Consider the following 27,050-nt stretch of genomic DNA (forward strand, 5'->3'; position numbering starts at 1 on the left):
CATATATATATATATATACATATATATATATATGCATATATAGTATATAATATGTATGTATGTATAATATGTATATACTGTATAGTTCCTTCTTTCTTCACATGACTTGTCTTTTCTTCAGTATGCTGATTCAGGATGTGAAGAGTAGTTCTGGTGAAATTAATAAAAAACACAACTCATGGAACTTGACTTCTATACCATGGCCATTGTCTTTCACATCTGCTGAAGCACTAGGAGACATGGCAGCTCTTCCCAGATCTGAGGTGTGTTTCTTGTCTCCCATTCAGGTGAGATCGATAAGGACACAGTACAGAAGTACTCCCACCTCAACGTGGTGGGCATGGTGGGCTCCATTGACAATGACTTCTGCGGCACAGACATGACCATTGGTACAGATTCAGCTCTGCACCGAATTATTGAAGTTATTGACGCCATCATGACCACTGCCCAGAGGTAAAAGGACTTATGGGAACCAACGGGCTATTACTGCTGGTTCCGGAAACATTCAGCAGATCCCATATTAGTATTATTCTAAATGTTCTTATGGAAGAAAAAGTAAAAAACACAAGGAAACAGAATAATTACCTAGAGTCTCCCAAAGGCCATCTCATGGAATAACAAAGAGTGACTTAAGTGAATGGCACACTTGTTAGTAGAGCGAGACACCCTAGAGTCATCATTGGAATTCCAAGGTACCGATGAGCCAGACTGTGAATAGAAGGTTAACATTTTATCTGCAAGTGATCTAGGCCCACAAGGATGCATGATTAACAACTTTCTAGAGAACCACAGAGTTCCCAAAAGCCTTTCCCAGAAAATCAAGTGAAATACTAAGCCGGGCAGGTGCCTTTCACTATGTGAGTGGATAGCTTGAAGCTTGGAACATTGGAACAGGTGTTATTGAGGGAGGCTGGGCCTTTGTGGGCTCCTTTTGTGTAGCATGTCTGGGTCTTAGCTGCCTCTGTCCATTGAACTCTGTGACGCTGGAAAATCACATCACCTCTTCAGGACTGGAAGGATGGCTCAGAGCAATTGGATCTTTCAACTGCAAGGAAAGACAGTCATTGTGGATTGACGGAGCTGATTTATAGCATTCAGGCTCCTGTGCTTACTTGAGTATAGTCAGCCTGGGGTTTTATTTTTCCCTCTGTAGATGAGATTGGATGTATTTTAGACTCCCGACTTCATGGCCTCTCAAGTTGTCAGCTCTTGGATATGATCCCAGCTAACCTTTAGCTTTCAGAATTATTCAACTTAGTTCAGAATAGATGCTTTTTAGAAAAGGGCCTAGGAAAGCATCTTAAAAGCATAGTGTAGTCTTAGGAAACAAGTGACGGGTGTTGGAAAATATACAAAATATACACTTTAGTTTGTATCATGCTTGTCTAGCATGTAGGAAGAAGCCCAGGTTCAATTTCTAGTACCCCATGAGCTGGAGGTGGTGGTGTATGCCTGTAGTCCTAGCAACTTGGATGTGGAGGCAAAAAGATTGGAAGTTCCAGGTCATATATCCTTGGCTACATAGAGTTCAAGGTCAGCCATGGGTCATATGAGAACATGTTTCAAAACCAACCTCCCCCCAGCCACCAAATGCAGTTACTTTTGAAGCCCGTTACTCTTTAGTTCTGAAACCCTTCCAGTGAGTGGAGCTTGCTTTTTGTAGAAAATGAGTCAGCTTGGCAGCTTTTGGCAGCTTGGTGTCAACAAGACCTGAGAAGCAGGCTTTCTGTCTCTCTAGGCTACAAGTATACTTTTCTTGCTGTGAGTGGTAACATGTGCCCTTTTACCCATTTTCCAGCCACCAGAGGACCTTCGTCCTGGAGGTTATGGGGAGACACTGTGGGTAGGTATCTTCTGACACCATCCTGATAAGAATGAACCTTAGCAGCTTCTACATGAGTGCTCTGCACCATAAGTTGCAACAAGGGGCAGTTTCAGAGGACTCGGAAGCCCCTGCGGGATATCAAGGGCCGTAGTTGCCTAAGGTTTTCTCTGAGCATAAGTGGTACACTAGCCTTGCAAGCAGGCTCCTTCCTCTTTGTGTATTAATTACTTTTTGTCTCCACAGTTACCTGGCCTTGGTGAGTGCCTTGGCTTGCGGTGCTGACTGGGTGTTCCTTCCGGAGTCTCCACCAGAGGAAAATTGGGAGGAAAACATGTGCCTCAAACTCTCAGAGGTAAGTGGGAGTCTGGCTATGTTGCTAGAGTAAGGATCTACAGGCCTTTTGGGGTGGCCAAGCTGGATACTCAAAAACTTGCTCATAAAAAACCAAAACAAAACAAAAAACAAATGAGGTCAAGTCTGTTGCCAAGGATCTGCCTGCGTAGGCTGACGTTGCCATGGAGAAACAGCTGGAACCACTGATGCCTTCTATCCAAAGCAGTAGTTCTGCTTCTACCTCGTGGCTCATGCACCACTGAAATCATGGTAGTTAAACAGAGTCAGGATTACAGAGAAAACTCGTGGTTGGTATGCGAGTCATCACTGAATTCAGACACACATGAGTCGACCTCACCTTTTAAATCCTGGCCCCTAGACCCCCAAATAAGACATGAGGTGCTGTGACATTCCATTCCACATTGTGTGGGGATTTTAGACTCTTCTGTTCCCTAATTTGATCCAGGCTCCTCTCTTCCTCTGTCAGGAGTTTGTTGTACATTGTCGTTGACAGTATAGTTGCTTATTAGGATGGGGGTGGGTATTTCGCTATGAAGGTGTAAGGCAGTGTGGATTGGCCTCTTTAAGACCATGCTTAGCTTTCAAGGTGAAGATATTCATATGTAGGTTACTATTCTTCTCCTTTATTTTTGAAGCAATCTTTATAACTGATCTATAAGAAAATTATGTAACCATTATATCACAGACCAGTTTTATTTAGAGCCAGCAAGCACATAAGCAGTGTCTAGAAGAGTCTGCATATGTGTAGGCAATAAAATATTGCTTTCGAGTTACAGTCTCAACGGAGGAAAAGCATTCAAGTCATGAACCAAATAGGTTTTGCCAAAACAAAAACCTATGTAAACAGCTACTGGTTAAAGTTATATCCTAGTGAGAAAAAACAAGCTTCCTTTGGAGGCTCAACATCTTAACTTGAAATAAGTTAGTGATAGTGGTGGATGGCCAAAAATGATCCTCCCTCTGGGAAGGAATTTCCTTTGCTTTGGTCCTGACCTGTGGAACATTAGCAATATTCTCAGGTGTCTAACTAAGACAGGTTGTCCACACCTGGCCCCTTGAGATGTAGTATTCTTATTTCCTGGCACTTGCGTATGACCCAGAAGACTAGATTACCACCACACAGGATGTCAGTCACCTTGGTGGTCTCTTCCTCCTTAGAAGTCATGTCTAGTGCTCTCGTGTCTTCTTCTTCCTGACTTGCCTGCAGCCTGATTTCACAGTGACATTGTCACAGGCCACACATCCATGAATAGTGATTCAGGGGTAGGGGTAACTGTTGGGCTTGGCTGACAGGAAGTGTATAATCAGTCTACGTGTTCAAAATGGTTGTTCAGTGTCTAGGTATTCACTTTAGATTAAAGGCTACTTCTTCGTGTAATCCCATCTAAAGAACATCCTTAGATTCTAGACTTTGTACACTGTGCTGTCAGGTATGACAAGACCAAGATACATACCTTCCCATCCCCCAGGTTTTGGCTGAGTTAGGACAGATATATTTGTATCTGTCTTTTTATTTTTACTGGCCACCTGTGGGTCCCCAGTTGTGGAGGGTGTCCCACGATGATCTCCCGGCTGAGTACTGAGTGAGAGCAGGGAGGGTCTGCTACCACCTCTGCCGCTGCCTTTGCCCGCGTCTCCACTGTCCATTGACCTGGTGTGAGAGGTCTGGGCCAAAGGGTACAGAGTGCGAGCAGGGAGGAGAGATTGCCTGTCTCTCAGCACTGAGCTGGCCCAGGCTGGGCTGATAGGAAGCTGGCTAGCTGGCAGGGAAGCAGCTTGGTGCCCCAGAAAGGTTCCAGGAGAGCAGATCTCTCCCCAAGTGTTACAGCTCTAGTGTTACAGCACTTGCAACAGAAACTCTCGGACACCAGGATGATTCTTGAACACACCTTTATTTCTCCAGAATAAAGCCCTTATATACAGTTTCAGGGTGGGTTAGGGTCTGGCAGTAGATTATGCCTATTGGCTTGGTCTGAGAGCTTGGAGTTACCCCATCTATATGTGGGAGAGCCTGAGGCACTGTTCCTCATGACTGATGGTCATAGACCTCTCTTTGGGAGGGGCTGTGGAGGGCAAAAGCTGAATGAAAAGAACCAGGGCTTTTGGGGTAATCTTTGAGTGACTGCTTGAGTTTATATAAGGCAGTGTGTACCAGAGTGTGAGTACATAAGACAGGGTGCCAGAGTGTGAACTGGCAAATCAAGGTATCTGTGTTCATCGTCTCAGTCCATTTGCATGGACAGTATGTCTGTTAGATTTCTGTTACTATGGTAAACATCTGAGCTAAGGCCAAGGAAACATTTATTTTGACTCATGATCTTAGAGGTCTTGGTCCAGGGTTGGTTGAACCTGTGATGACACCATGAATTATGGCAGGGTTACAGGACAGAGAAGGTCTATTTACCTCATGGTAGCCAGAGAGAAAAAACATGGTGAGAGAAAAAAATAATCAATGGGGGCATTGAAGAGTGGGGATAGGGTCATAATATCCACTTTGCCAGGTACCTTGTCTTCTCTCACTAGGCTCCATCTCTTGTGTACTCACCCAGTGGTTCTGTGGGCTGGGGAAAAGCCCTCAATGCACAAGCCTTTCTTGATTTCTTATCCATTGCCTACCTATCTGCAACCCAGGCCTGTGTGCAGTATTATCTAATGTGATGGGGTAGGTTGTTGACCTCATGTGAGTGAGTCTAGGGAGGTCCATGCAAGGACTAGAAAGACCTCTAGCATAAAGGGAATGGAAAACCTGGTTTGGGGTAGGCTAAACTGGGAGAGTCCGTCCTCTGTTTGCTTGCTGTTGTGGGGCACACTATAATCAGCATGTCTATACATCATACTTTAACCCAGGCTAACTGGAGCCAAGTTCTCATGTACACTTGCAATGTCAACCTAGCCTCCAAACCCTCTCAGACCTTTCAAAGACACCTTTCACCTACCTTTGGGGTTACTAAGAAATATTCCTAAGTTAGGCAATGCTTTCTATCTGGAGAGAGTCCATCTCCACTTAGGGACACATTTCCCTGGGCTTGTTGTCATTGAAAACTGACTAGAAATTCTAGGAGTCTTAATTTTCTGTCTCCTTAGAACCGTGCCCGAAAAAAGAGGCTGAATATCATCATTGTGTCTGAAGGAGCAATTGACACCCAAAATAAGCCAATCACCTCTGAGAAAATCAAGGAGGTAAGCTGAGATGGACATATGAGTTGTCAGTCAGCAGCATGACTGATGGGAATTGGATTTAGACTATTGACTCAACTTTGAAAACACTGGAAATATGAAGCTTTAGAGCTTCTGGACAGCCGGCATTTCTTATGTCCTGCCTTTAATGGTCCTTACAGCACTGTGACTAATAATAGAAGTGAGACAGCTGGGTGGATAAGGATGTTATCCTTAGAAAGGACCATCTGTTAAGCAAGCTTTGTGCAGAAGGTAAGGAATCTCGACTACTTGGTGGCCAGCACATTCTGAGGACTTCTCTATTTGGAACAATAGACAAGGCAATGCCCACTTTCCCCTCTGCCTTCCTTCTAACCTGGAGCATCACCAATAAGACTGCCTACTTGGCTATGAGTCACTGCCTCCTCATGGCCCTGAGGTAGGGCAGGGTCTGGCAGGCTGCTGCTCTGCTCCTCCTTCGGACTTATGCTTACCAGTCTCTACAGGACTCTGCCTTGTTCACCAGGATGGCAGAATGACTGAGGAAATCACAAAGCAGCCGCTAGGCTGTGTGATTCCAGCCCTGAGTCAGGGCCCACAGGCATTGCTAATCTGGTTTTTACAAGGTTTATTGTTTTTACTTTTATTTTTCTTCTTATTAAGTAGCCTGTGCTGGCCTCAAACTCACCATCCTCTTGCCTCCCCGTTAAAATTGTTAGTATTAAAGGTATGGCCACCAAAGTATTCCTTGCTCCTTGTCTTCTGAATTGCTGAGGACTAGGGCCCGGGAGCTCATGTGCCTGCCAAGTGCTTTACCATTGAACCACACCCGTAGCCTTACAAGCTGAGTTCTTTATCATTGTTAAGTTATGGCTATTTAATGACTCCAGTACCAGATCTGCACCTCAGCACGAAATCATCAACCAGAGCCAGTGAAAGATAGTTAGAAGTATTTACTGATATCTCTTTGTAAAAGCAGGGCAGAGATTTTTTTCTCAGTAAAAAAAAACGAAGATGAACTCTAGAACATTGGACCAAGAAATGTGCACAGATGGATATAGGTGCCCCTATTATATATACAGGGGATCAGATAGTCCCAAGAAGATTCATAGACTCTGTAGATCACCACCAAGTATTGTTGTTGGCATGGATCTGGATTTTCTGGGTTCTTCCCTTCACAGCAGAGCTATACATCATGAAGACAGATAATCATAATATAAATAATACTTTAAATACAACTATTTGAAGTAGCATTTTTGTAGAAAAGTCAGTGTTAATTACCTTTATCTGCTTGTTAGAAGATAAAGATTTTAACTTTAGTAGTCTGAGTGTGGTGATTCCTGTCTATAGTATTCAAACTCAGGATGCTGAGGCAATCGGATTGTAAATTCAAGACCAACCTGGCCTGTTATACCATTTCCAGTAACCAAAACCAAATCAAAACTAACAGCAGCAATATCAAAAAGCTTTTACTTGACAATGAGAAAGCATTATTTGGAAAAACAGAAATGAAGCAATGATCAGTTTTAACACTTATATATCTGAAGACAGAATAGCGGACCCTTTGCTGAGCTGGAATAGTCTCATTACGGTCTGTTCAGTTGTATATTTTCTGATGGACATTTTCTCCACAGCTTGTGGTGAATCATTTGGGCTTTGACACCCGAGTCACCATTCTTGGACATGTCCAACGAGGAGGGACTCCTTCTGCATTCGACAGGATTTTGGTAAGTGGCAATTGAAAGAAATTACTAGATATTCTTATGAGGCCTCTTCAAGAGATATTTAGAAGCACCAGTTTATTGTAGAGGCTGACCAGCAGGCTCATCCCTGGAGACGCTAGTGGCCTGTGTCCTTATTTAAACGTCCTTTGAGACTTACTGACGTAGAATGATTTCCTGGTCTGAGGTCACAGCTGATGTGGGAAGTCAGCTTGCCTACTGAGGGAGAAGACATGGGTGCCAGGAGAGTAAAAGCCAGGCGGTAGGAACCTGGTCTTCCAAGTGCAAGCTTCCAGAAACTAACCCAAGAGGACAGCAGGCATCCTGAGTCCAAACCCTAAATTCCGACATTGCCTGGCAGTTCTTATTAGAGTTATAATCTTATTGTTACAGAGATGAGTAGGAATAACCATGGCAGAAGCAGGGTAGTCCCTGATTAAATCATTGTTTTACAACACAGAAAACAGGCTGAGTATGAAGCCCGGGGTGGTCTCCGGCTCTGTACATGGTGTCTCTCCTGCATAGAATGAGGGGGTGGCTATCTCTTAGTGGTTGCAATTGTCATTTGCAGGCCAGCCGTATGGGAGTGGAGGCTGTCATTGCCTTGCTGGAAGCTACACCCGAGACCCCAGCCTGTGTCGTGTCACTAAATGGAAACCAAGCTGTGCGCCTACCTCTGATGGAGTGTGTGCAAATGGTGAGCTCAGACGCTGGGTTACCATGGACATCGGATGGGCTACCAGTAGGGACAAGTGGGTGATCCAATCTGTGTGTGCACTGCTTCCGATTCAATGAGTACTGGGTTAAAGTGGCCTTTTGGAGGGCAGAATGATACCTCTGGACCATGGCAGCAGGCTTCCTGCATCCTTGGACAGTGAGTAAAAGCTTCTCTGTGGCTTGCCTGTTAGTCATGAGCCTTCTCCACTAAGAACTGGAAAACTCTTAAGAGTCACTGACTGTTGACACCTATAGTCACAGATGGCCCTGTGTAGCTTCTGCGCACCAGAAGCAGCAAGACCCAGTGCAGGAAAATGGTCTTGTCTCGAACTGGTACTGTAGGCGTGACACGCCCATGGTCTTCCAGTGTTATTTTCTGTCCTTTTGTCTCTTAGGACATTCTGATCTGTAAGGGTACCTGGGAACAGGTTCTGATAATGTTGAGATAGGCCGACTCAGTAGACAGAAGTGTCTACTGAGAAATAAAAGAAAAGTGGATTCTACTTTTTGGCTCAGTGTTTTAGTAGATGAGGCAACAGTGGGGCTTGCTTCATTAGAAACTGCTATTACTTTTCATTTTCTCCAATTATTTTTACATGAAATGTTGCAATATTTAGGCTTTTGATTGACTCTGACATATATTCCTTTTATAACACAGAGAGAGAGAGAGAGAGGGAGAGGGAGAGGGAGAGGGAGAGGGAGAGGGAGAGGGAGAGAGAGAGAGAGAGAGAGAGAGAGAGAGAGAGAAGGGACTTGCTGAAAGTAGCCTTAACTTAATTCCAAGAAGCCAATAGGAGCGTGGACAGTTTATGTACATATGTGTGGTTATGTGTGTCTGTGTGTGCAAAGATGGATGTGTGTTCCTGTGTATCCTTGGGGATAGAAGGACAAGAGACATGTCTGAAACTGTATGAGAGGTGATAGGCTTAACACGGTTAGAACCCTGAACCGTGTGTGGTACTTTCCTTTGGAGCTTATTGCTCATCGCTTGTGAGTTCACTGCAGACAAGTAGATTTGTCTGGAGAACAACAACTTGTTGTGTTGGGATAGTCAAGCCATCACATAGAGGTTTCGTTTATAAGCAGCCACAGAGAGCCGCTCGCTGAGAGCCAGCAGTTCACTTAGGCTTGTCAGGATGTCCAGCCCTAAGCTCTCTACCTTAAGGTTGCCTTAGTCCCTCTGTTCCTCTAAGCCACCGTGAAACATACTTGAGTTCTACAGTCTTCAGTGAGGTGTTAAGCTAGCTAGCTGTGTTTTTCTTTTTCCTTATTTGAGCTAGATTATGGAATAATCAGATATTTTATTAAGAGACCCATTTCCATGAACTTTGCCTTTGTGGAAATCATTTTTATGATCTTGTGGCCATCCACTAGCAGCAGGTGTCACCTCCTCTTCCTTGGGGCTCTAACCTTACAGCTAAGTCAGCTGTCAGCTTGGGGGCCGCTAACAATCCAGTGGGGTCAGACTGAAGGTCCAGCCATAGAGCATTGAAGGCTTGATTCATTCTTAATTTTTTTTTTTAAAGACCCAGGATGTACAGAAGGCAATGGATGAAAGGAGATTTAAGGAAGCTGTAAAACTCAGAGGAAGGTAAGTTATCATGAATAAGACTCTATTTATTAGAAATTTAGGTCCTTGTTTGGTCACTGAGGCTTAATCCTAATATAAGAATTTAAAAGAGTCTGGGGCTGAAGCCCAGCAGTTACAAGCACAACCCACGTTCAGTTCCCAGAACCCATGTACCTTAGCTCATAATAGCTCATAACTCCAGCTCCAGGGAAATCAGATGCCCTCTTCTGGTCCCCACAGGCACCTCACAAAGTCATTTTTCTCTTTAGGAATTTTGAGGGAAACCTGAACACTTACAAGCGTCTTGCCATTAAGCTGCCTGATGACAAGATCCTCAAGGTAGGTATCCAGCTGCCATCAATGCCCCAGTCTCCTGAGCAGCCTAGGTATCTCCCCCTAATCCCCATCCCCAGTGTAGGTCCCTAGAAACTTATCTTCACCTCTCCATTGTGATCTTAATCCTGACATGATCACCTCCTGCAAAACATGGCATAGTATGACCCCTTATAAATGTGCAACAGGTTGGGGCTTGTGCCCATCTGATGACTTGGCATTACCCTGATCTCTTTTCAGAGCAATTGTAATATAGCCATCATCAACGTAGGGGCACCTGCCGCCGGAATGAATGCAGCCGTGCGCTCTGCTGTTCGGGTCGGGATTGCAGACGGCCACAAGATGTTTGCCATTTATGATGGCTTTGATGGCTTCGCCAAAGGCCAAGTGAGTCTCCCAGGAGTCCCTAGGGAAGTTAAAATGTTATTGTATTTGGGGAGGCCAGCCTCCCCGAGGCACCTACTAAATCAGGATTCTTGGTGGTGTGACTATGCCAATTACTGATTTGAGGGTTAAGGGTTACCTTCCACTTAGGACCCCTGCCCTAAGTTAAGTTCTAAGCCGTTACATAAAGCTCAGGGTGTCCTGTATTTTCAGATTTTCTCAAAAGGCCCAAAGGCACAGTAATCCAGTGATGCTCATGTCACAGGCTATTGTGTTAAATTTGGGAGCAAAATTCATGTCATCCAAACCAGCATACACCAGAACTCCGTGAAATAAAACCTTAAAAAAAAAAAAAACCTCTAATTCTAAAAACACAAGCAATGTTGGGCTTATGTAGCTCAGCAGTAGAATACTTTCCTAGCACATAAGGCTCTGGGTTCTATCCCCAGCACTGACAGAACAGCAACAATTGCCAACAGAGGTCTGGAGCATTCACTGTTTTCCTTTTGTCGCATATGATTCGCATGTATTCATCCTTTTGACCTCCCACTACATCTAAGGTCTTTTTACTATTTTTTTCTTATGAGAGAAGTGAGGAGTAGAAATACATTGACTCATTTGCTACAGTTCTCATGATGGAGGATTTGAAACAGGATGGGGAGGCATGTCTGTACTCTGAACCCAGAGCTGCTGTAGTTTGCACTACAACTGGTCGATACCTCTGTCAGTTTGTAACCCTGTGGAATTAATTAGACATGTGTGCAAAACAGACTAAAACCCACATCTTTGCAGGCTCTATATTTTGGAGGAGACGACAGTAAGACTACACTAGCAAGCCATATCTCTTATTTATAAGACAGGGAAATAAGCTAGGGCAATATTTACAAGAGGCGACAGGGTCTCCTGGGCTCTGCATGAGTTTCATGCAACAGGTGCTCAGGGGAAGCCGATCTCCCACTAATGAGTAAGTGGGACAAAGAGAAAACATTGGTTCATTCCAGTCAGATGACATGATACAAAGCCCCTGGGATTGGATCTGCCCATGTTTTAGGATAATAAGAGCCAGGGTAGGGAGGGATAGGAAGGAACCAGAAGGGGAGAACAAAGCAGGAGCCAGGTTATCTGTAGGGATTTGATTTTCTGGCTAAGTAAGGTGGAAGGCTCGTAGGTGGGGCTAGCACATACTGGCACATCTTCTCTCTGATGTCTAGTGGAGGCAGGAGGCAAGCAGACTAGGTGGACTATAAAATCATTTTACAGTTACTGCAAGAAGTGTCAGAGGCAACTGTGGAGACAGTGAGATGCCTTCAAGGATCAGGCTCCATTTTGAAGTCTCACACAATACAGATTGTTCATGATGTATGTGCAGATGACACAAAGCTAGCCATAGTCTATTGAGTTTCAGTTGACCAAAGGAAAGGGCTAGAAATGGAATTTATAGAGTCAAGAAAATAGAGCCTGTGCTCGTTCTCCAAGAACTCTGAGAGTTGAAGTTGGAAATGCCAAGTTGAGGGATGTCTATAACTTTCCCAAAGATCCTACCAGGATCCAGTAATAGAAGTTCAGCAAAAATCGCATGACTGGAAGCTTGCAGACCTGGAGTTTTGGCCCAGCGCCTTCTGCTCTGTAGCTAACCCATGCCTCACCTAACATGGGAATCACCCCCAGCTGATTAAACTTCGTCTACTTAGCCAAGCTGTATTTGCATTTCTCCCTTTATTCTATTCTTTGTCTTCTTTGCTAAATTGTTTTAACCTTTGCCAATTTAAAAACCATGGTATTCTTTTTTTTTTTCTTTACTAGTGAAAGATTCTGGCCACCTAAGGTGTCCACCCAGGACATGTGCCTTGGGTTAGGGTGTGAGTGTCCCCCATAGGCAGGGAAGGAGTACTCTTACTGAGGCCCAGCATTTTGTTTAACCTTAGAAGGGCATGTCATATCTTGGCTGAGTCAGCACTGCAGTTCAGAAACTGACCAGCAGCCTTACCCATCTCTGTGGGAATTCAGCCTGTGAGAGTATAGAACCCTAGGTTTTATGCAGAGCCTTCCAGTTCTGCCTTTTCTTCCTCACTGCAGCTGTCTGACTCTGTGCTTGAACACTAGATCAAAGAAATCAGCTGGGGAGACGTCGGAGGTTGGACGGGACAAGGAGGGTCCATTCTTGGGACAAAACGGTAATTTTAAAAATTTTAACTCTTGGACAAGTTCTTTTTATTTCGTTTTCATTTTGTGTATATGAGTGTTTTGCCTGTATGTATGTCTATGTGCTACATGAGAGATCAATGGATCACCTGGAACTGGAACTAAAGATGGTTGTTAGCTGCCATGTGGGTTCTGGGAACCAAAACCTGGTCCTTTGCAAGAGCAGCAAGTGCTCCTATCTCCTGGGTCATCGGACAGTTCTTAACAAAGAGGGAAGAGGAACATTCTACAGAGAGTGGCTGGATGCTGATTCCTAATATAGCAGGGACACCCATCTGCCATTGCCCCAGGAACCTCAATTGTATTTTAGGGAGCTGAGAATTAATTTTAGTGCTAGGAAACAGAGGGCAGAGATTAGGGTGCACATGTAGCTGAGTGGTTAGGGTGTTTGCCTAGCAGCTGTGAAGCCTCAGGTTCAATCCCCAGTACTTAAACAGAAGTTCAGTACCTTGTCCCCCTCCCCCCCACCCCCCAGCCCCATTAACTCTCTATTTCTATCTATCTGAAGAGCAAAACAACATGTGGAAAGCTTTTGTCCCACTCTGGTGTTAAGAATGAGTGATGGTTATGAAGGGGTCTTAGTTAGGGTCTCCATTTCTGTGAAGAAACACAATGACCATGGCAACGTTTATAAAAGCAAACATTTAGTTGGGGCTGGTCTAGAGTTTCAGAGGTTTAGTCCATTATCATCATAGCAGGAGGCATGGAAACATACAGGAAGTCAAGGTGTTGGAGAAGGAGCATCTTGAACCGAAGGCTACCAGGAGAGATTTGCCTTCTCGGACAACTAGGAGGAAGCTCTCTTCCTCAATGTGTGTAGCCTGAGCATAGGAGGAGACCTCCAAAGACCACCCCCACAGTGACACACTTCTTCCAACAAGGCCACACTTCCTAATAGTATTGTTCCCTATTGGCCAAGCATATTCAAACCACCACAGAAGGTGTCATGAACTGTGCCACTGTACCAACAAGCACTTATTACAGCCTTCTAGGGGCAGTATGGCTTGTCTGGCTATAACAGACCTGAGCCACACAGTGACTCCAAGCTCATTTGAACAGCTGAAGAAAACTCCTGATCAATGCTAAAATAAAATGTTTTTCTGATTCACAAAATCCTTCGTTAGCTATGTACTTGGGATTAAGGCAGTTTTAACAAAGTGTGTTATGTCAGATTCAACCTCGATTTATCTTTGGTGATTTCCAGGATGCAGGTATCAATACCAGCCACTACGGTACCTTGCATCTGTCATATGGAAAAGAAACAATTTCTAGGATTTGTCATTGTGGATAATATCTGAGAAGAATCAAGTCAATTTCTCTGCTTGTTTCAATATCAAGGCTTCTAGTGCCAGATAGACAGATGGGGATTCCCCAGGGTGGCTTGCCCAGCCTTCTGGGTTGCTTCTCTGTGCCATGGTGTTGGTGCTTTGGATGGCAAAGCCTCAATAGACTGGAGATTATGCAAACAGACTCCCTGGGCCTCTGTAGAGAGGCAGCCCGGCTGCAGGCCCAGGTGTGCTTTATGGAAGGCAACCTGGGCATCACTCGAGCAGTGTGGGATGAGCTGACAGCTTGAGATACTTGCTGAAGATGTCAAGTTTGCCATGTTCACTTGCTACAGTTTTCCATATTGGAATAGCTTCATCTTAGTCTACCAACAGTATAGCATTTAGTTTTTTCTTTATGCATGAAAGAAAGATTATGGGTGGTTGTCAGATAAAACATTAGAGTGGGGCATAAACAAGTTTCCTTTGCTTAGTAGTGTCCCTGCTGACTGGCTGTCATTTAAAGTAGGTGATAATATAGAAGTGGAATGTGGGTGGATATGGTTTTAAAGAAAAATAAATGGATATCTATATAAAGGTTTCATATATATATATATATGTATGTGTGTGTGTGTATGAATGTGTATTGTATATAATTTATATATCTAATTATATTATTTAATATATATTACTTATATATACATAAATATATATTAAATACATTATATATAAAATACATACATATACACATATCTACATATACATATATGCAAAGGTATGTAATTTAGAAATGGAAGTTTCCAAGAATAAATGATTACTCTTAATGACTGTAAGCTAATATGTATTTTCTTTTTTCTCACAAGCCTTTTTGAGAAAGAGCATTAGGTACCTCAGTCTTTTCTGGAATTTACTATTTTGCTTGTAGCCTAGGATGGTCTTGAACTCAAGAAACCTCCTACCTCCATCTTGAATATTCAAATTTCAGGTGTACACTGCCATATCATTCTTCCAGAGTGGTACTATTTCTATCTGTTAGTCTGTATGCTAATTTATTTATTGCAGTTGTATGGATTGAACTTAGGGCAACCATTGGGCTAAGTCCCCAGTCCTCCTACTTTTGAAAAAACGCTCTTTTGGACATGATACCTTGCCACTCCTGCCTTAAGTGATCATTCTCCAGGACTTTACTGTCTTGGTGCTGTCAGCTGTGGAGTCTGGGGAAAGTAGCCTCACTGCCAACTGTACCTTTCACGCCACAGAATTCAGACACGAGTGGAAGGTGGGAGAAGAGACATCAGCAGTGGGTAGACTGATTTCTAAGAACTTTGGCAGCTTACCTCTTGATCTGTCTGTCTTCAGCACCCTACCTGGAAAGTACTTGGAGAAGATTGCAGAACAGATGCATTCCCATAGTATCAATGCCCTTCTGATCATTGGTGGATTTGAGGTACATTATTGTGTGTCTGTCTCCCTGATTCTTGGTTCTGGAGGTGTGATTGGTAGCCCTATGTTTGCATCACAGATACCCCATCTTAATGGCTATTCCTCAGGAACTGGGGTTTTAATACAGAGCCCCTGTTGCCCTGAAATATAGAATAGCAGAGCAGTGAGATGTAGCATACAACTAGCCCAGTTCTGATAAAGTAAATTAACCGAGTTTGTTCATTCTGCTAAAAATAATTTTGATGTTTTCTGATTTGTTATCAATCTGTAGATATAATTCCATATTTGCCATTTGAGATATACTGCTGATTTAGAAAGGAAGGAGGTTATATGGTTAATGTTCACTTCAGATTTTTTTTTTTAAAAAAAGTCATATATTGGACTGTAGTCCTTAATTACAACCTATTCAATGGGGACGAATGTCACAGAAATCTTAAAGAATTTACCTAAAGAAAGATAGGAACTTCACATAACCAGACTCAAAATTCTAAGAGAGTTAGTCTTAGTACTGTATACTAATACCCCTTCTCCCCTTTATGCCCGGGAAGCTGTTTGTCCTTGTCTGTGCTCATAACACTTTTGTGTTGGTTCTTCTAGTGGTACCCGGTCTCCTTACTGTGTACCCTGTGCACTGTATACTTCCTGTGCTTGCTCGTTCCTGGCCACATGCTGTTCACGCCCCTCTCTCCCTCCCCTGGCCCTGCAATCACACAGACTTATCTGACAGGCCTACCTGGGACTCCTAGAGCTGGCAGCTGCCCGGGAGAAACATGAGGCGTTCTGTGTCCCCATGATTATGGTTCCTGCTACTGTCTCCAACAATGTGCCAGGTTCCGATTTCAGCATCGGGGCAGACACGGCTCTGAACACTATCACAGACGTAAGTGCGGGTGTGCCAGCAAAGCAGGTGCAGCTGACGCTAACCCGAGGCCTGGACCCTTTTATCTACCAGTACACTAGAAATAGACTTTTACCAATTGGATACCTAAATATTTTTGTTTCAAGAAAGCACATTTTAAAAGTTCCTTTTGGATTCTGAAAACTCTTAATGTAATTGCCCCCACCCCAGTTTTTCTCATGGTGTCTTCCATGTAGCTGCAAGCTTGACTTGACTCCATTAGCAAGATCTGTGGAGTAACAGACAGCCCATCCTGGCTCAAGCCATGCTAGACCACTGTGTTTTCTGATCAGATACTCAACTAAATGTAGGGTTTTTAAGTTGTGGCCAAATGTAATTTTCTTTAAGCCTATATAGCCTCTACATGTTGCACTTAAATCCTGTGTCCAACATTGTCTACTTGATGTTTAAGTGTAGAAACTGAACCAAATATTTTATAATGTTATTCCATGACCAACTATGGACACTTCGCTAGGTTTTTGGCTATGGTTGTTACTGTTGTTTTTTCCCCCTCTATAAATTGATAATCTTAAATTGTGTCAAAAATATTGATTTCTTATTATTTTTCTTTTTGCAAAAAAAGTAGTTACAAAATATACACACATTTTAGTGTTGCATTTATAAATTATACTTGTTAATTCCTATGGGAGTTTAATATTACTAAGTCAGAATTCTAAAATTTTAATTAGTAACCTTCAAGTTATTTTCTACGGGAGACCTAATTCTTATACATAATTTTGTAGGATTTTGTTTTCTCCTAAGCTTCGGACACCAAACTCATTTCTAGTACTGGTAAATAAAAGTTCCAATGCTTTTACAATAAAGCTTACAGTGGTAAGTAACGCTTAGCACTGATTTCTTGCTTTTCTGAATGGCCAAACTGTTCTTCCCTATGCTTACTGAATCCAGGTGCCTAGTGTCTGCTTTGTCTATTCCCAGTCACTAATGCCTCCCGTCTGTTGCATGTGCTGTCTGGTGACTGTCATTTATTGCTTCTGTCGCTGTGGTTGATGGATTCAGGTTCTTGGTGGATCTGTCATCCTTTGTGAATGGAAAGAAGGGTGTCTGTCACAAAATGGATTGGGATCCATGGCTTCGTGCATCCCAGGTGCTAAATTACAGTATACAGTTTACATGGAACAATTTATAGGGGAAGCAATTAAGAGTATCTCTTTCATAAGCTCTTTGTCATCTAAGCAAGAAGCCTACCTGCATCTGTATCTAAGCAGTAGCCCGAGGACAGCATGTGCCCTAGAGCAACTAGATATCAATGTGGCCTAGTCAAAAAAACAAGCAAGCAAGCAAGCAAGCAAACAAACAACCATAAACTAATTTAAAGTAATATGAGACTTATTTTGGCAAGTTAGTTTTGAAACTGTATTCTGTGGCTTCACACATGAACTTTGAGGATGATGACAGCATCCTGTCAAAACATTGAATGGTTGGACAGTCCTGCATACTGTCATTTGCAGTTTAGTGGGAGCCTGGGCGAATGCCAGCCAAGGTGGGTAATTTATCTCCTTGTGGATATTCAGTGTGCACTGTCAGACATGAAGGGAAGATTCTCTCTTTTTATTATAATGTCCTCATAATCTATGATTCTTAGCTGCAAAGCTAGTAGTTGTTTTGTCCCAGATTTGAATATACTATAAATATATAGTGTATTGAAAATTTGAAGCTCAAAATAGAGAGGAGGGGAAAGGTTATCTACTCCCTTTTCCTGTTACTCCCTTTAGAGGGATTTTGTACTGTTTTTTTTTCTCTTTAATCTCTTTTTCTTCTTACTCATTTGCGTTTCTCAAAGCCAGTGGTAGTATGGGAGAATGAAAGCTGAATAGGAGGTAGGTGGCCATTCCTGAGGGCTTCAGGCTCGCTCATGTGTGGTAAGTCAGTGTCTTTTTTTTTTTTTTTTTTTTTTGCTGCTGCTGCTTTTTGTTCTGATGCACCAGGGAGCTGGGTCTTCTCAGCTCTGTGATCTCAAGGTGGGTGGCTGAAGCCAGGTCGGTTGAGATAATCTTGGTGGAGGTTTTTGTTGCTCTGGAGCAGATAGCAGTGTGAGGATAATACAGAGTCCCTTTGTGTGTATGTCCCGAGGGTAAAATGACTAGAACATGAACAGGTATGAAGGAAAAGTGTTAATTCTAATAGTTTGAAGTTGGACCTGAATTTACTAGCCGACAGGGTGAAAGAAAGCTGTCACTGTGTCTAGGAAAAGAGGACCTTAGGGGACTCTACTGGAAACACCTCGTACTGCTGCATTTAGGAAGGCCCTGGAAGAGAGCTGACAGGGAGTTGAGAGTGCCACCTAACCTTACTGTGTCACTTGAAACAGGTATCCAAGAGAACAGGTATCCAATAAGTCACTTGTATCTTCACTCAAATCTAGAGGATAATAACCGCTTACCCAGTCTGGATAATATGTCACAGTCCTGGATAACATGTCCTGGATAACAGCTCATAGTCCATGGCTGTCTCCCAGAACAAACCAACTGTCCCCTTAGGTTTGTGGGCGGTGGGGGCGGAGAGGGGGCAGTAAGGCAGTTCTTAGCCTTTCCTGATTACACATCTAGTGGACCGCTGCAATGATGAAGGGCATTTTGCATCATCAGAGGTAGGAGAGAGGAGTTCCTCATGTGCTATGGGTGGACATCAGGAATGCTGTTCACAGTGTTGGGGACTGTCTCCACCACACGGGCAACTCAGTCTCAGAATACCTACCGTTTTGAGGTGAGAAAGCCTGAGCTTCTCCTGTCTGATCAAACACTGTTGCCTTTGAGTGTTAACCATCGCCCTCACAAATCCTTTCCTCCCCACCAGCAATAATACTCAGGTATGCGCGCGTCCCTTGGTCCCTTGAATGGATCTCAGTATCTGCAAGGTAATAGATGAGTTTTTGGGCCGCATGTCAAAACAGGCATGTCAGAAGTCTGGTGTTGGGGTACTGAGTGAGGCTCTTCAGCGGGACTTGGTTTTATTCCTTACCATCAGCATCGAGCTTTGTTCTAGTCAAAAAACGCAACCAAGACATGCTAACTGGGAGCTGACCCTGAACTCCAGGACGATGACATGACTACAGCTCTGAGGGAGTCCCAAATTGTGAAGACCTGGATATAGAACACTGACTGTTGGTCCCTATAACTGTGTACAATCCCTAGTTGCAGCGTGGTCAGTAAAAATGTCTAAGGTGGCTTTATTGGCGTATTCAAAGTTGCTGGTGCCCCCGGCAGGATCTACAAGTAAGACTTTCTGGATGGTTTCTTCAGAGTTTGCTACTTTTCTTGGGTACAGTTTCCCTCTCTGAGCTTCACTTTCAGTTGGTTAGAGAGCAAAGAAAGCCCTTGCAACAATATAGCTGTCGCCAACAATATCAGAATGAAGTTAAGACATTAACCTCCTGCCCTTCTCACCTGCCCTTCTCATACACCCCTGACCCCCAAACCCCCTCCTTCAAGCCCACAGGTAAAGGCTCTGGTCTGTCAGGCATATTGCCTACTCCCCTCTGACTTCCAGTGGGAGGCCTCTCAAAGACAAGGCTTCTTTCTGTACAATTTATTCCTAATGAATACCTAGCAAAGATAGTCCTCAGCAAATAGAAATATTTTCCTGGAAAGATCTGAGGAGCCTAGTAACTGTGTGGGGCACTGACCAATGGGTGTATCCAGATGGTTTTCACATTAGGCACCATTTTGAATGCAATCAGTTGTAACAACAATCAATTAGCACAACATGGCTGAACTGAAGCACCTGGAGAGCAACCAAAAGACTCAGTGCCAACTGTGGGTGGAGGTGGAGGTCTGGTTGTGTTGGAAACAAAAGAAACTTTGTCACTGGCCACTGTTGGCTGCCCTGTCTGACCTATTGACTGACATACCAAAGACTAACATACCCCAGGTCCATGATCCACTGTCCAGAATCCTTGGAGCACACAGGTTTTAAATGTCAGGGTGATTTGGTTGCAGGAAGAGGGTATAGAAATGCAACATTTATCTAGCTGCCTTGTGGGGAGGCAGAGTCCTGTGCTGTATTTAAACAATAATTCTGCAGCAACCTGTATACTGATGATTATATTATACTAAGAAAGATAAATAAGACTCATGGGTCAGACTTGCCATCCACAGTGGTCTAAAATACCCTACATACTCTGTTGGGAGCTGCCTGGATTCCGGAACTGTGGGTGAGTAGACCTGTACCCTCCCACTAACCTGCCTTTAATATCTGAGGCAGGTATTGGAAACCTCTGTATACCAACTGGTAGCCTTCTTTGACTACCAAGTCAGACATTTTAATTATCACTTTGAAGCAGTGCCTGAGGTTCCAAATGATTTATCTTGCTTCATGTAAGCCAAAGGCCCAGGAAGGATGTGCCCTCTAAGAGGGAGACACATATTTCTAACAGGGAGGAGAGGGGCACGCAGACGCTGCTGTGGGTCCTGGGGTGGACCTGCAGGTAATGTAAAGTGCATGTCTCTTTCTGTCAGCCGTTGGTGGTGGTGTAGTGAACCAGCTGCATTGGTGATACCAGTCATTTGATGTTATCCTTGCGGCCCCGTGTCCCTCCCCAACTCTCCACCTCCACCTAAAGAAGTGTTGGGATGGGATTTGCGCTGAAAGGACCCAACCTCATTTTCTTTCCCTTCCACCTCTGTGATGCTGAGAAAGAAGCACCAGTTCCATCTAATGACTAACCCACGATGCACTCTGTTCCCTCGGCCTGCTGCCTGCTTTGCTGCCTGCTTTGCACCACCTTGACTAGCCACTTGTGTCTTCTTCCTGCGGGACAAGAAGGACAAGGCTGAGGGATGCACCTAGTGGCCCATGACTAGTTGAACCATGCCCTGCACCTGCTCAGATGCCAATCCTGGCCTCTCATGGGCTCTGCTGACCCATGTGGACCAACTTCCCACTGGTTACTTAGTTCCCTCCCTGTCACATCCCTGGAGTTACTGTCCGCACTCAGTGACTTGGCAAGTGATGTACAGGCACCTCACTAACTGCTATGGCCCTGCTGCTTCAGGGTTTTCACGGTGCCGTCATACTTTCTGAGGCTCGAAACAACCACGAGGAGTTTTGCATCCCAATGTGTGTTTTGCCTGCCACTATTAGCAATGATATCCCTGGCTCAGACATAAGTATCGGTTCTGATACTGGCCTGAATGTGGTTGTCCAGGTAAGAGAACTTCTGCTTCAATTCTTACTTTGCTTTGCCTGAACGAGGTTTTTTTCTTCTGTGCTTAGCCCTCCTGACAGCTCAAACTCCCAACTTGTAGTCTTTAACCTTCACCTGTCTGATCTTAACTAGAAATTGAAAAATATACCCTTTAATGTTCTTCAGAGGGAATAAGCCAAAACATGTCTTTACCACTTGGTAAATAATAATATAATATAATAATAATATTATTATTATTTAATAATAATTACCTTTGGTAATAGGATAGTGTTTCCTAGTTTCTCATGGTGTGAGTACTTGTCTTTTTTAACTCAACATAAAATGCTCTACGCAGGCCTCTCTGTAGTGTTTCTGTACCATCTGAGCAGGAGAGCTGTGGAGATCACATCTTTTAAGGTCAGCTGCTTCTATCCAAAATCCCGTTGTTAGAGTTGAGGTGTTGGGGGAAGGTTACTGAACAAGTGTCGGGAGTGAGCACAAAGGATTGGATCTAGCTACCCTCTAAGTAAGTATAAGAATCCCCAGAGTAAGCACGGTCAATATAAATGTTCAAACTAAGGAGCCTGAGGCTTACAAAGACTTCCCAGTGAGATGAGAGGCATTCTAGGAGACAAAGTCACTCTCTGAGAGGAAGGTGACTTCATCTGCTGCACATGGTGTGGAGAGATGGACCAGCAGGTGCTCAGTGTGGTACTGGTGTCTACATTTGTAACACAGGTAATGAACTGAATGCATCCTCCTTCTGAGACAGGAGGATGTCTGCTAGCTCCCAGAGTCCTTTCCAGTTATCTAACAGCAGATCGGACAGTGGCCAAGTATGTAGGTTGACTTCTTATTATTCTCAGTTCTTTCCACCCTGACCCAACGGCAACAAGCTGATCTCTTTTTTAAAATGTTCACATTCAAGTTGGCACTAGAACAGTGCTTTTCAACCTGTGGATCGCGACCCCCAGGTAGTATCACATATCAGCTATTCTGTATATCATATATTTACATTGTCATTCATAACACTAGCAAAATTACAGTTACAAAGTAGTAAGGAAATAATTTTATGTTTGGGGGTCACCATAACACAAGGAACTCCATTAAAGCATCACAGAGTTAGGAATGTTGCAAACTACTGTTTTGGAGTTTACAGTGAGTTTTAAACATTAGAGAGATTCCTTATATCCCAAGTTCTTTCCTCTAAGTTAAATTTTGGCAGGAAAAAGGGGGAGGTGCCTAGTTGGGCCAAGCATCCGAATCTTCCACTAAGATCTTAGCATGGAACTATTAAATAGATTGACATACTCTAAGTATGTCCCTTGTAACCTGTCTGTTGACATAGCTTATAAGCAATGTGGAAGCTCCCCTAAACCCCTACTCACCCACCCTAGAGTCTAATGACTTTGCATGTTAAATAGAATTACAAAGAAGCCTGTAGATTGAACCCTAGTCACTGAATGCCTTAAGGCCCAGACACAGTCCTGAGCTTTCCCCTCTAAAACCTCTGTTGACAGGTGATATCACAGGTAGAAGTCCTAGATGACCCAACATGCTTCATCTTAGACACTGGCTGGAACCATATTGGCTTCACTGACAGGGAAATGGGGATCTGTCAGTTGTCTCTGCCAGCACATAGTAGGACAGGATTCCCCCTGCCTACTCTCCAGCCCCTTCCCTATCTGGCCACCTGAGTTCTTCAGTAAGTACTCTGAAAGAATACAAGTTATGGGCTCAGGTGCAAAGAGGGAAGGGCATGTCTTATCTTGTTAATAAGACATGATTGCACTCACATTAATTAATATAACCCTCAAAAAAAGATCTAACTCTGTGGCAGACTCCACCTTACCATCTCACCCTTCAACTATGTCTTTGAAAAGACAAGTGTGTGTAGCGGACTGGCCATGATGTTGACACTGTAGCTTGACATTCTTCGTCCAGCAGCACTCCTCACAGAGGCCTCCCCCAGAGAAACACCACTCTATGCCTTTGGAGTTCGATGAACTTGCCTATGAGGCAGTTGTTGTAGCATAAGAGGCATGAGCCCTAAATAGTTACCCTCTTGACCAAAAGTCAGGGAATCCTCTGGGTGTGTCACTAGCATGTGGCAGATGGCCTTGGTATACTGGCTTTTTCTATGTCAGTACTGCTTTTAGTAATTAAGTGAGACAGGCAAGGATGGCTTACTATTTTTAGAAGGAGCTGATTGAAGTCTTCAGGTGCAGCCTGGGTAATGAAAGAGTACTGCAAAGGAGTGTTTGTAGGCTCCAGGCAAAGGCAGACCATCCTAAACCCCTGTTGTTGTTGTTGTTGTTTTTTAGCCAGGGGTAAGCAGAAAGCCTGGACTTTGTCGATGTCAGGTTTATTCTAATCAGTTTGCTTATGTCTCATCAACAACCCATTTGGATCAGAGTGTAGAGATCTGTATTAGCAGTCCTTGGGACCAAAAGGTTCTTTCTTAGTAATATTCTTGAATCATTAAGTGACTGCAACATATTTTTCTGGATTAGTGGGCAATGGAACGGGCATTTGGGAAAGATTAAAGTAGAACATTAACCTGTGTAGTTTTGTTCCCTCAGGGGACTGGGCACTTACCTCAGCATAGCCTTCCATTCTGATCTGCACTCTTCCTTCACTTGTAGGATGGCTCTGTAACAAAGACCACGCTGTGACCCTTTCAGTACTTGAGTGCCACCGAGAGATGTTCAGTACAACATGGATTCCCCTTCCTTTGTTACATCCCTGTTTCTAGAGAATCCAGGGCTTCCCACTCACCAAAGCACATACAAGAGGATTCAGTAGAGAAATTACAGATTGGAATATTTTTCTTAAAACTCATGTTTGGTCATAAGCATGATGACATGATAAGTATAACTCAAAGTGATCATGTAAAAATTCCAAATGGCTCTTTTGACTTTGGTGCAGACCCACTTCCAGCGTCCCCTACAGATCTATGACTGTTGCAGTCCCAGGGCCCCTTCACCCCCATGATGTCACTCTCCTCTTTTCTCCAGACTGTTGATGGGTAGGCCAAATAGCTCAGTCACTTTTCTTTTCAGTGTTAAGCATCTTCTGTGTTGGTGGTACAGCTGGCTGGGACAGGTACTATAGTACCTATCCTCCATTCAACCCGCCCAGGATTCCTGTCCTCCAAGGACTCAATCTGGAGAGGAAATATCCAAATCTAATAAGCACACTTTTCAGGAAGACATACTGGGGTGAAGAGAGGACATGGAGTCACGAGAGCCCCCACCAGAGGGACTGTCCAGTCCTGGAGGTCACATAGTGTCTTCCTGAGGAAATGGCTTTCTAACTGGGTCACAGGTTGCAGATAAGAGAGCCAGAATGAGCCTGAGTTAGTTACTTAGAGTGGTTGTAATACATGGCTATATACTTGGTGTTAACCTCACAGCCATTTCCTCACAGCTGTGAGGGACATAAGTCATGGAACTGAAGTCAAGGCGTGAGCTCTAGGGGAGAGCCTGTCCCTGTATCTTTTGAGTTCGAAACCTGTCTCCCTGGCAGATCATGAACCCTAACCTCTGTTGCATCCTCTCAGCTAGCACAAAGTCTCTCTTTCCTTTGTGTAGTTTCTGTGCCCTGGCTTCTTTTGCCCCCTTTACAATGACATAGTGACAACCAAGACTCTCTTAGATGATCCAAAATAATCCCACCTCAAGATGTATAAGAGGGGTTCCAGGAATAATGAATGGAATGTCTTTGGGGTCTTCTATATATAGTTCTTCATTGTGCCTGGAGACGACTGTGAAGGTCCAGGGAGGCTCAAGAGAGCAGCATATCTCTGAGCTAGGAGCTGGACAGGGTGCTGGGGATTGACAGCGCTGTGCATCCCATAGAAAGACTTTGAGGCATAATTACAAGCAGTGCTGAGGGGTTTTAAAGAAGCCAAGGGCACAGTCAAGTTTGGATTGTACGTATAGATTTCAGTTTCCCCGGAACAGAACACATGCTGAGCATGAGGTGGAAGGCTTTCACTGATTTCTGAGGAAATGATTGGCACCTGCACTGCTGCCATGGGTGTGAAGCGGTGGGTGGTTCTTAGCTCTTCTTGAAGGTCCTGAACCTGGGCCCTTTAGGAGAATGGTTGGCAGTACCTTTCAATATGAAGAATCCCTGGAAGATGTCTCTGGGTGCCTTTGTCTGAGAAGCTGTTCTCTTTGGACAAAGGTACCCTTTAAGAAAGACCCAAGGATATACCCAAGATAAACAAAATGTCAAAAGTCACAAAGAGCTTCTCACAACGAGATATCAGAAAAGTAAAGAGAACAAATTGGAAGTTAGATAATCAACATTCCCACAGAAATATAAATTCACATCAGCTAAATATTGACTTGCAAAAAAAAAGATCCTTTCAGCAAAGACATAGTCAAAGAGCACAGGAAGTGAGCTGACTTGAATGACTAGTCTCCAGGGTAATGGCTTAGCCAGGGCCCCACCTCGGGTGATCACAGAGATTCTGACAGGCTGCATCTGAGCAGTTTTTACCACTGTACCTCTCTGTAGCCAATGCTTGCTTCTGCACGTGGTGGAGGGATGTGCTTCAGCTTGTGGTGGAGAACTGGCCCTGGGCTGGTGCACATATGGCACTAGCCAAGGTCCTGGATTCAAATGACGAATCTCTGTGTCTGTAACTAGACGTGTGACCGCATTAAACAGTCAGCCAGTGGGACCAAGCGCCGGGTGTTCATCATTGAGACCATGGGCGGATACTGTGGCTACTTGGCCAACATGGGGGGACTTGCTTCAGGAGCTGATGCTGCCTACATCTTTGAAGAGCCCTTTGACATCCGAGATTTGCAGGTATGTCAATGGCTGCACGACATGCCTGCTTGGCTCCCAGAGCACTTCATTCAGCAATGCTGCATAAAGAACCTCATTTACTGGCTCCCCACTAGTTTTTTTTGAAGGCCGGCGATTGGTGTTGCAAAACATTGCAAGCTGTTCATTTTTCAGTTGCCAGCTTCAAGTCCAGATGCTTGGACTCAAGTCCTAGGAACTCTTTGGCTAGGTGACCATCACTAGGTAGGGTTTGAGGGCCCTTCATTTGTATGTGTGTTGATTATTTCATTTATTTTTATTTTGTGAGTATGTGTGTATGTGCACACCCTCAGGGGACAGAAGAGGGTGATAGATCCCCTCAAACTGGAATTAAGGATGGTTGTAAACCATCATCTGGGTGCTGAGAATAGGAGCTGGGTCTTCTGCAATTCCAGCAAAGTGCTTTTAGGGGGCTTAACACACACACTGTCTGTCTGTCTGTCTGTCTGTCTCTCTCTCTCTCTCTTTCTTCCTCCCTCCCTCCCTCCCTTCCTCCTTCCCTCCCTCCCTTCTTCCCTCCTTCCCTCCCTCCTTCCCTCTCTCTCTCAGTCTCTCTCTCTCTCTCTCTCACACACACACACACACACACACACACACACACACCACACATTCTGTTTTATATGTATGTATGCATTTGTAAATGATTCATTATTTTGAGAAAAATGAAATGCATTCCCAATATTTGGTATAAGTCATTTAAAGAGACTTATGTCATGGGACCTGATGTTTTGAACAGCATCCCTTAGGCCTTTTGAAATATTGCCATTTTCTCACATTTGTTTCCCATTGTTATGATAAAATATCCAGGCCAAAGCAACTTAAGGGAGAAGGGGATTATTTCACTGATAGTTCCAGGTTATGGTCTATATAGACGTCAACATAGCTGGAACTGGAAGCTGCAAATCACATGTAGTCAAAAGCATAAGGAGAAGACATGCATATATGTTAGTGCTCAGCTTAGTATCTCCTGCTTATACTTCAGAATCCCCTTCTTGGGAAATGATGCCATCCACAATGAGTGCCTCTTCCCACCACAGTTAACATAATCAAGATAATGCCCCATAAACATGACTATAGGCCCAGCCTAATCTAGATAGCACAGAGACTCATAGGTGTTTATGGGTTGTACCAGGCTGACAATGAACACTAACTATCACAGTCATGAACATTAAAAAATAATCTATGGATTAGGGA

General features: G+C 43.9%; 1 protein-coding gene across 3 annotated transcripts in view; it reads left to right on the top strand.

Annotated features, from left to right (window-relative positions):
* Nucleotides 1-27,050, top strand: part of Pfkp (phosphofructokinase, platelet) — a 65,429-nt gene that overhangs the window by 32,071 nt on the left and 6,308 nt on the right. For 2 of the 3 annotated variants that reach the window (XM_028769893.1, XM_028769894.1), the window contains 13 exons: nt 288-453; nt 1,799-1,843; nt 2,069-2,177; nt 5,264-5,359; nt 6,970-7,062; nt 7,628-7,753; nt 9,300-9,364; nt 9,613-9,682; nt 9,917-10,063; nt 12,164-12,234; nt 14,887-14,974; nt 15,698-15,850; nt 25,674-25,838. In XM_028769893.1, the coding sequence (XP_028625726.1) occupies nt 288-453; nt 1,799-1,843; nt 2,069-2,177; nt 5,264-5,359; nt 6,970-7,062; nt 7,628-7,753; nt 9,300-9,364; nt 9,613-9,682; nt 9,917-10,063; nt 12,164-12,234; nt 14,887-14,974; nt 15,698-15,850; nt 25,674-25,838 (1,394 nt within the window). Of the gene's footprint in view, nt 1-287; nt 454-1,798; nt 1,844-2,068; nt 2,178-5,263; nt 5,360-6,969; nt 7,063-7,627; nt 7,754-9,299; nt 9,365-9,612; nt 9,683-9,916; nt 10,064-12,163; nt 12,235-14,886; nt 14,975-15,697; nt 15,851-20,882; nt 21,036-25,673; nt 25,839-27,050 lie in introns of all 3 variants that reach the window. The other variant, XM_028769895.1, reaches the window with a different exon arrangement.

Source organism: Grammomys surdaster, unplaced genomic scaffold (genome assembly GCF_004785775.1).
Source record: "Grammomys surdaster isolate TR1022 unplaced genomic scaffold, NIH_TR_1.0 194, whole genome shotgun sequence".
Lineage (NCBI taxonomy): Eukaryota > Metazoa > Chordata > Mammalia > Rodentia > Muridae > Grammomys > Grammomys surdaster.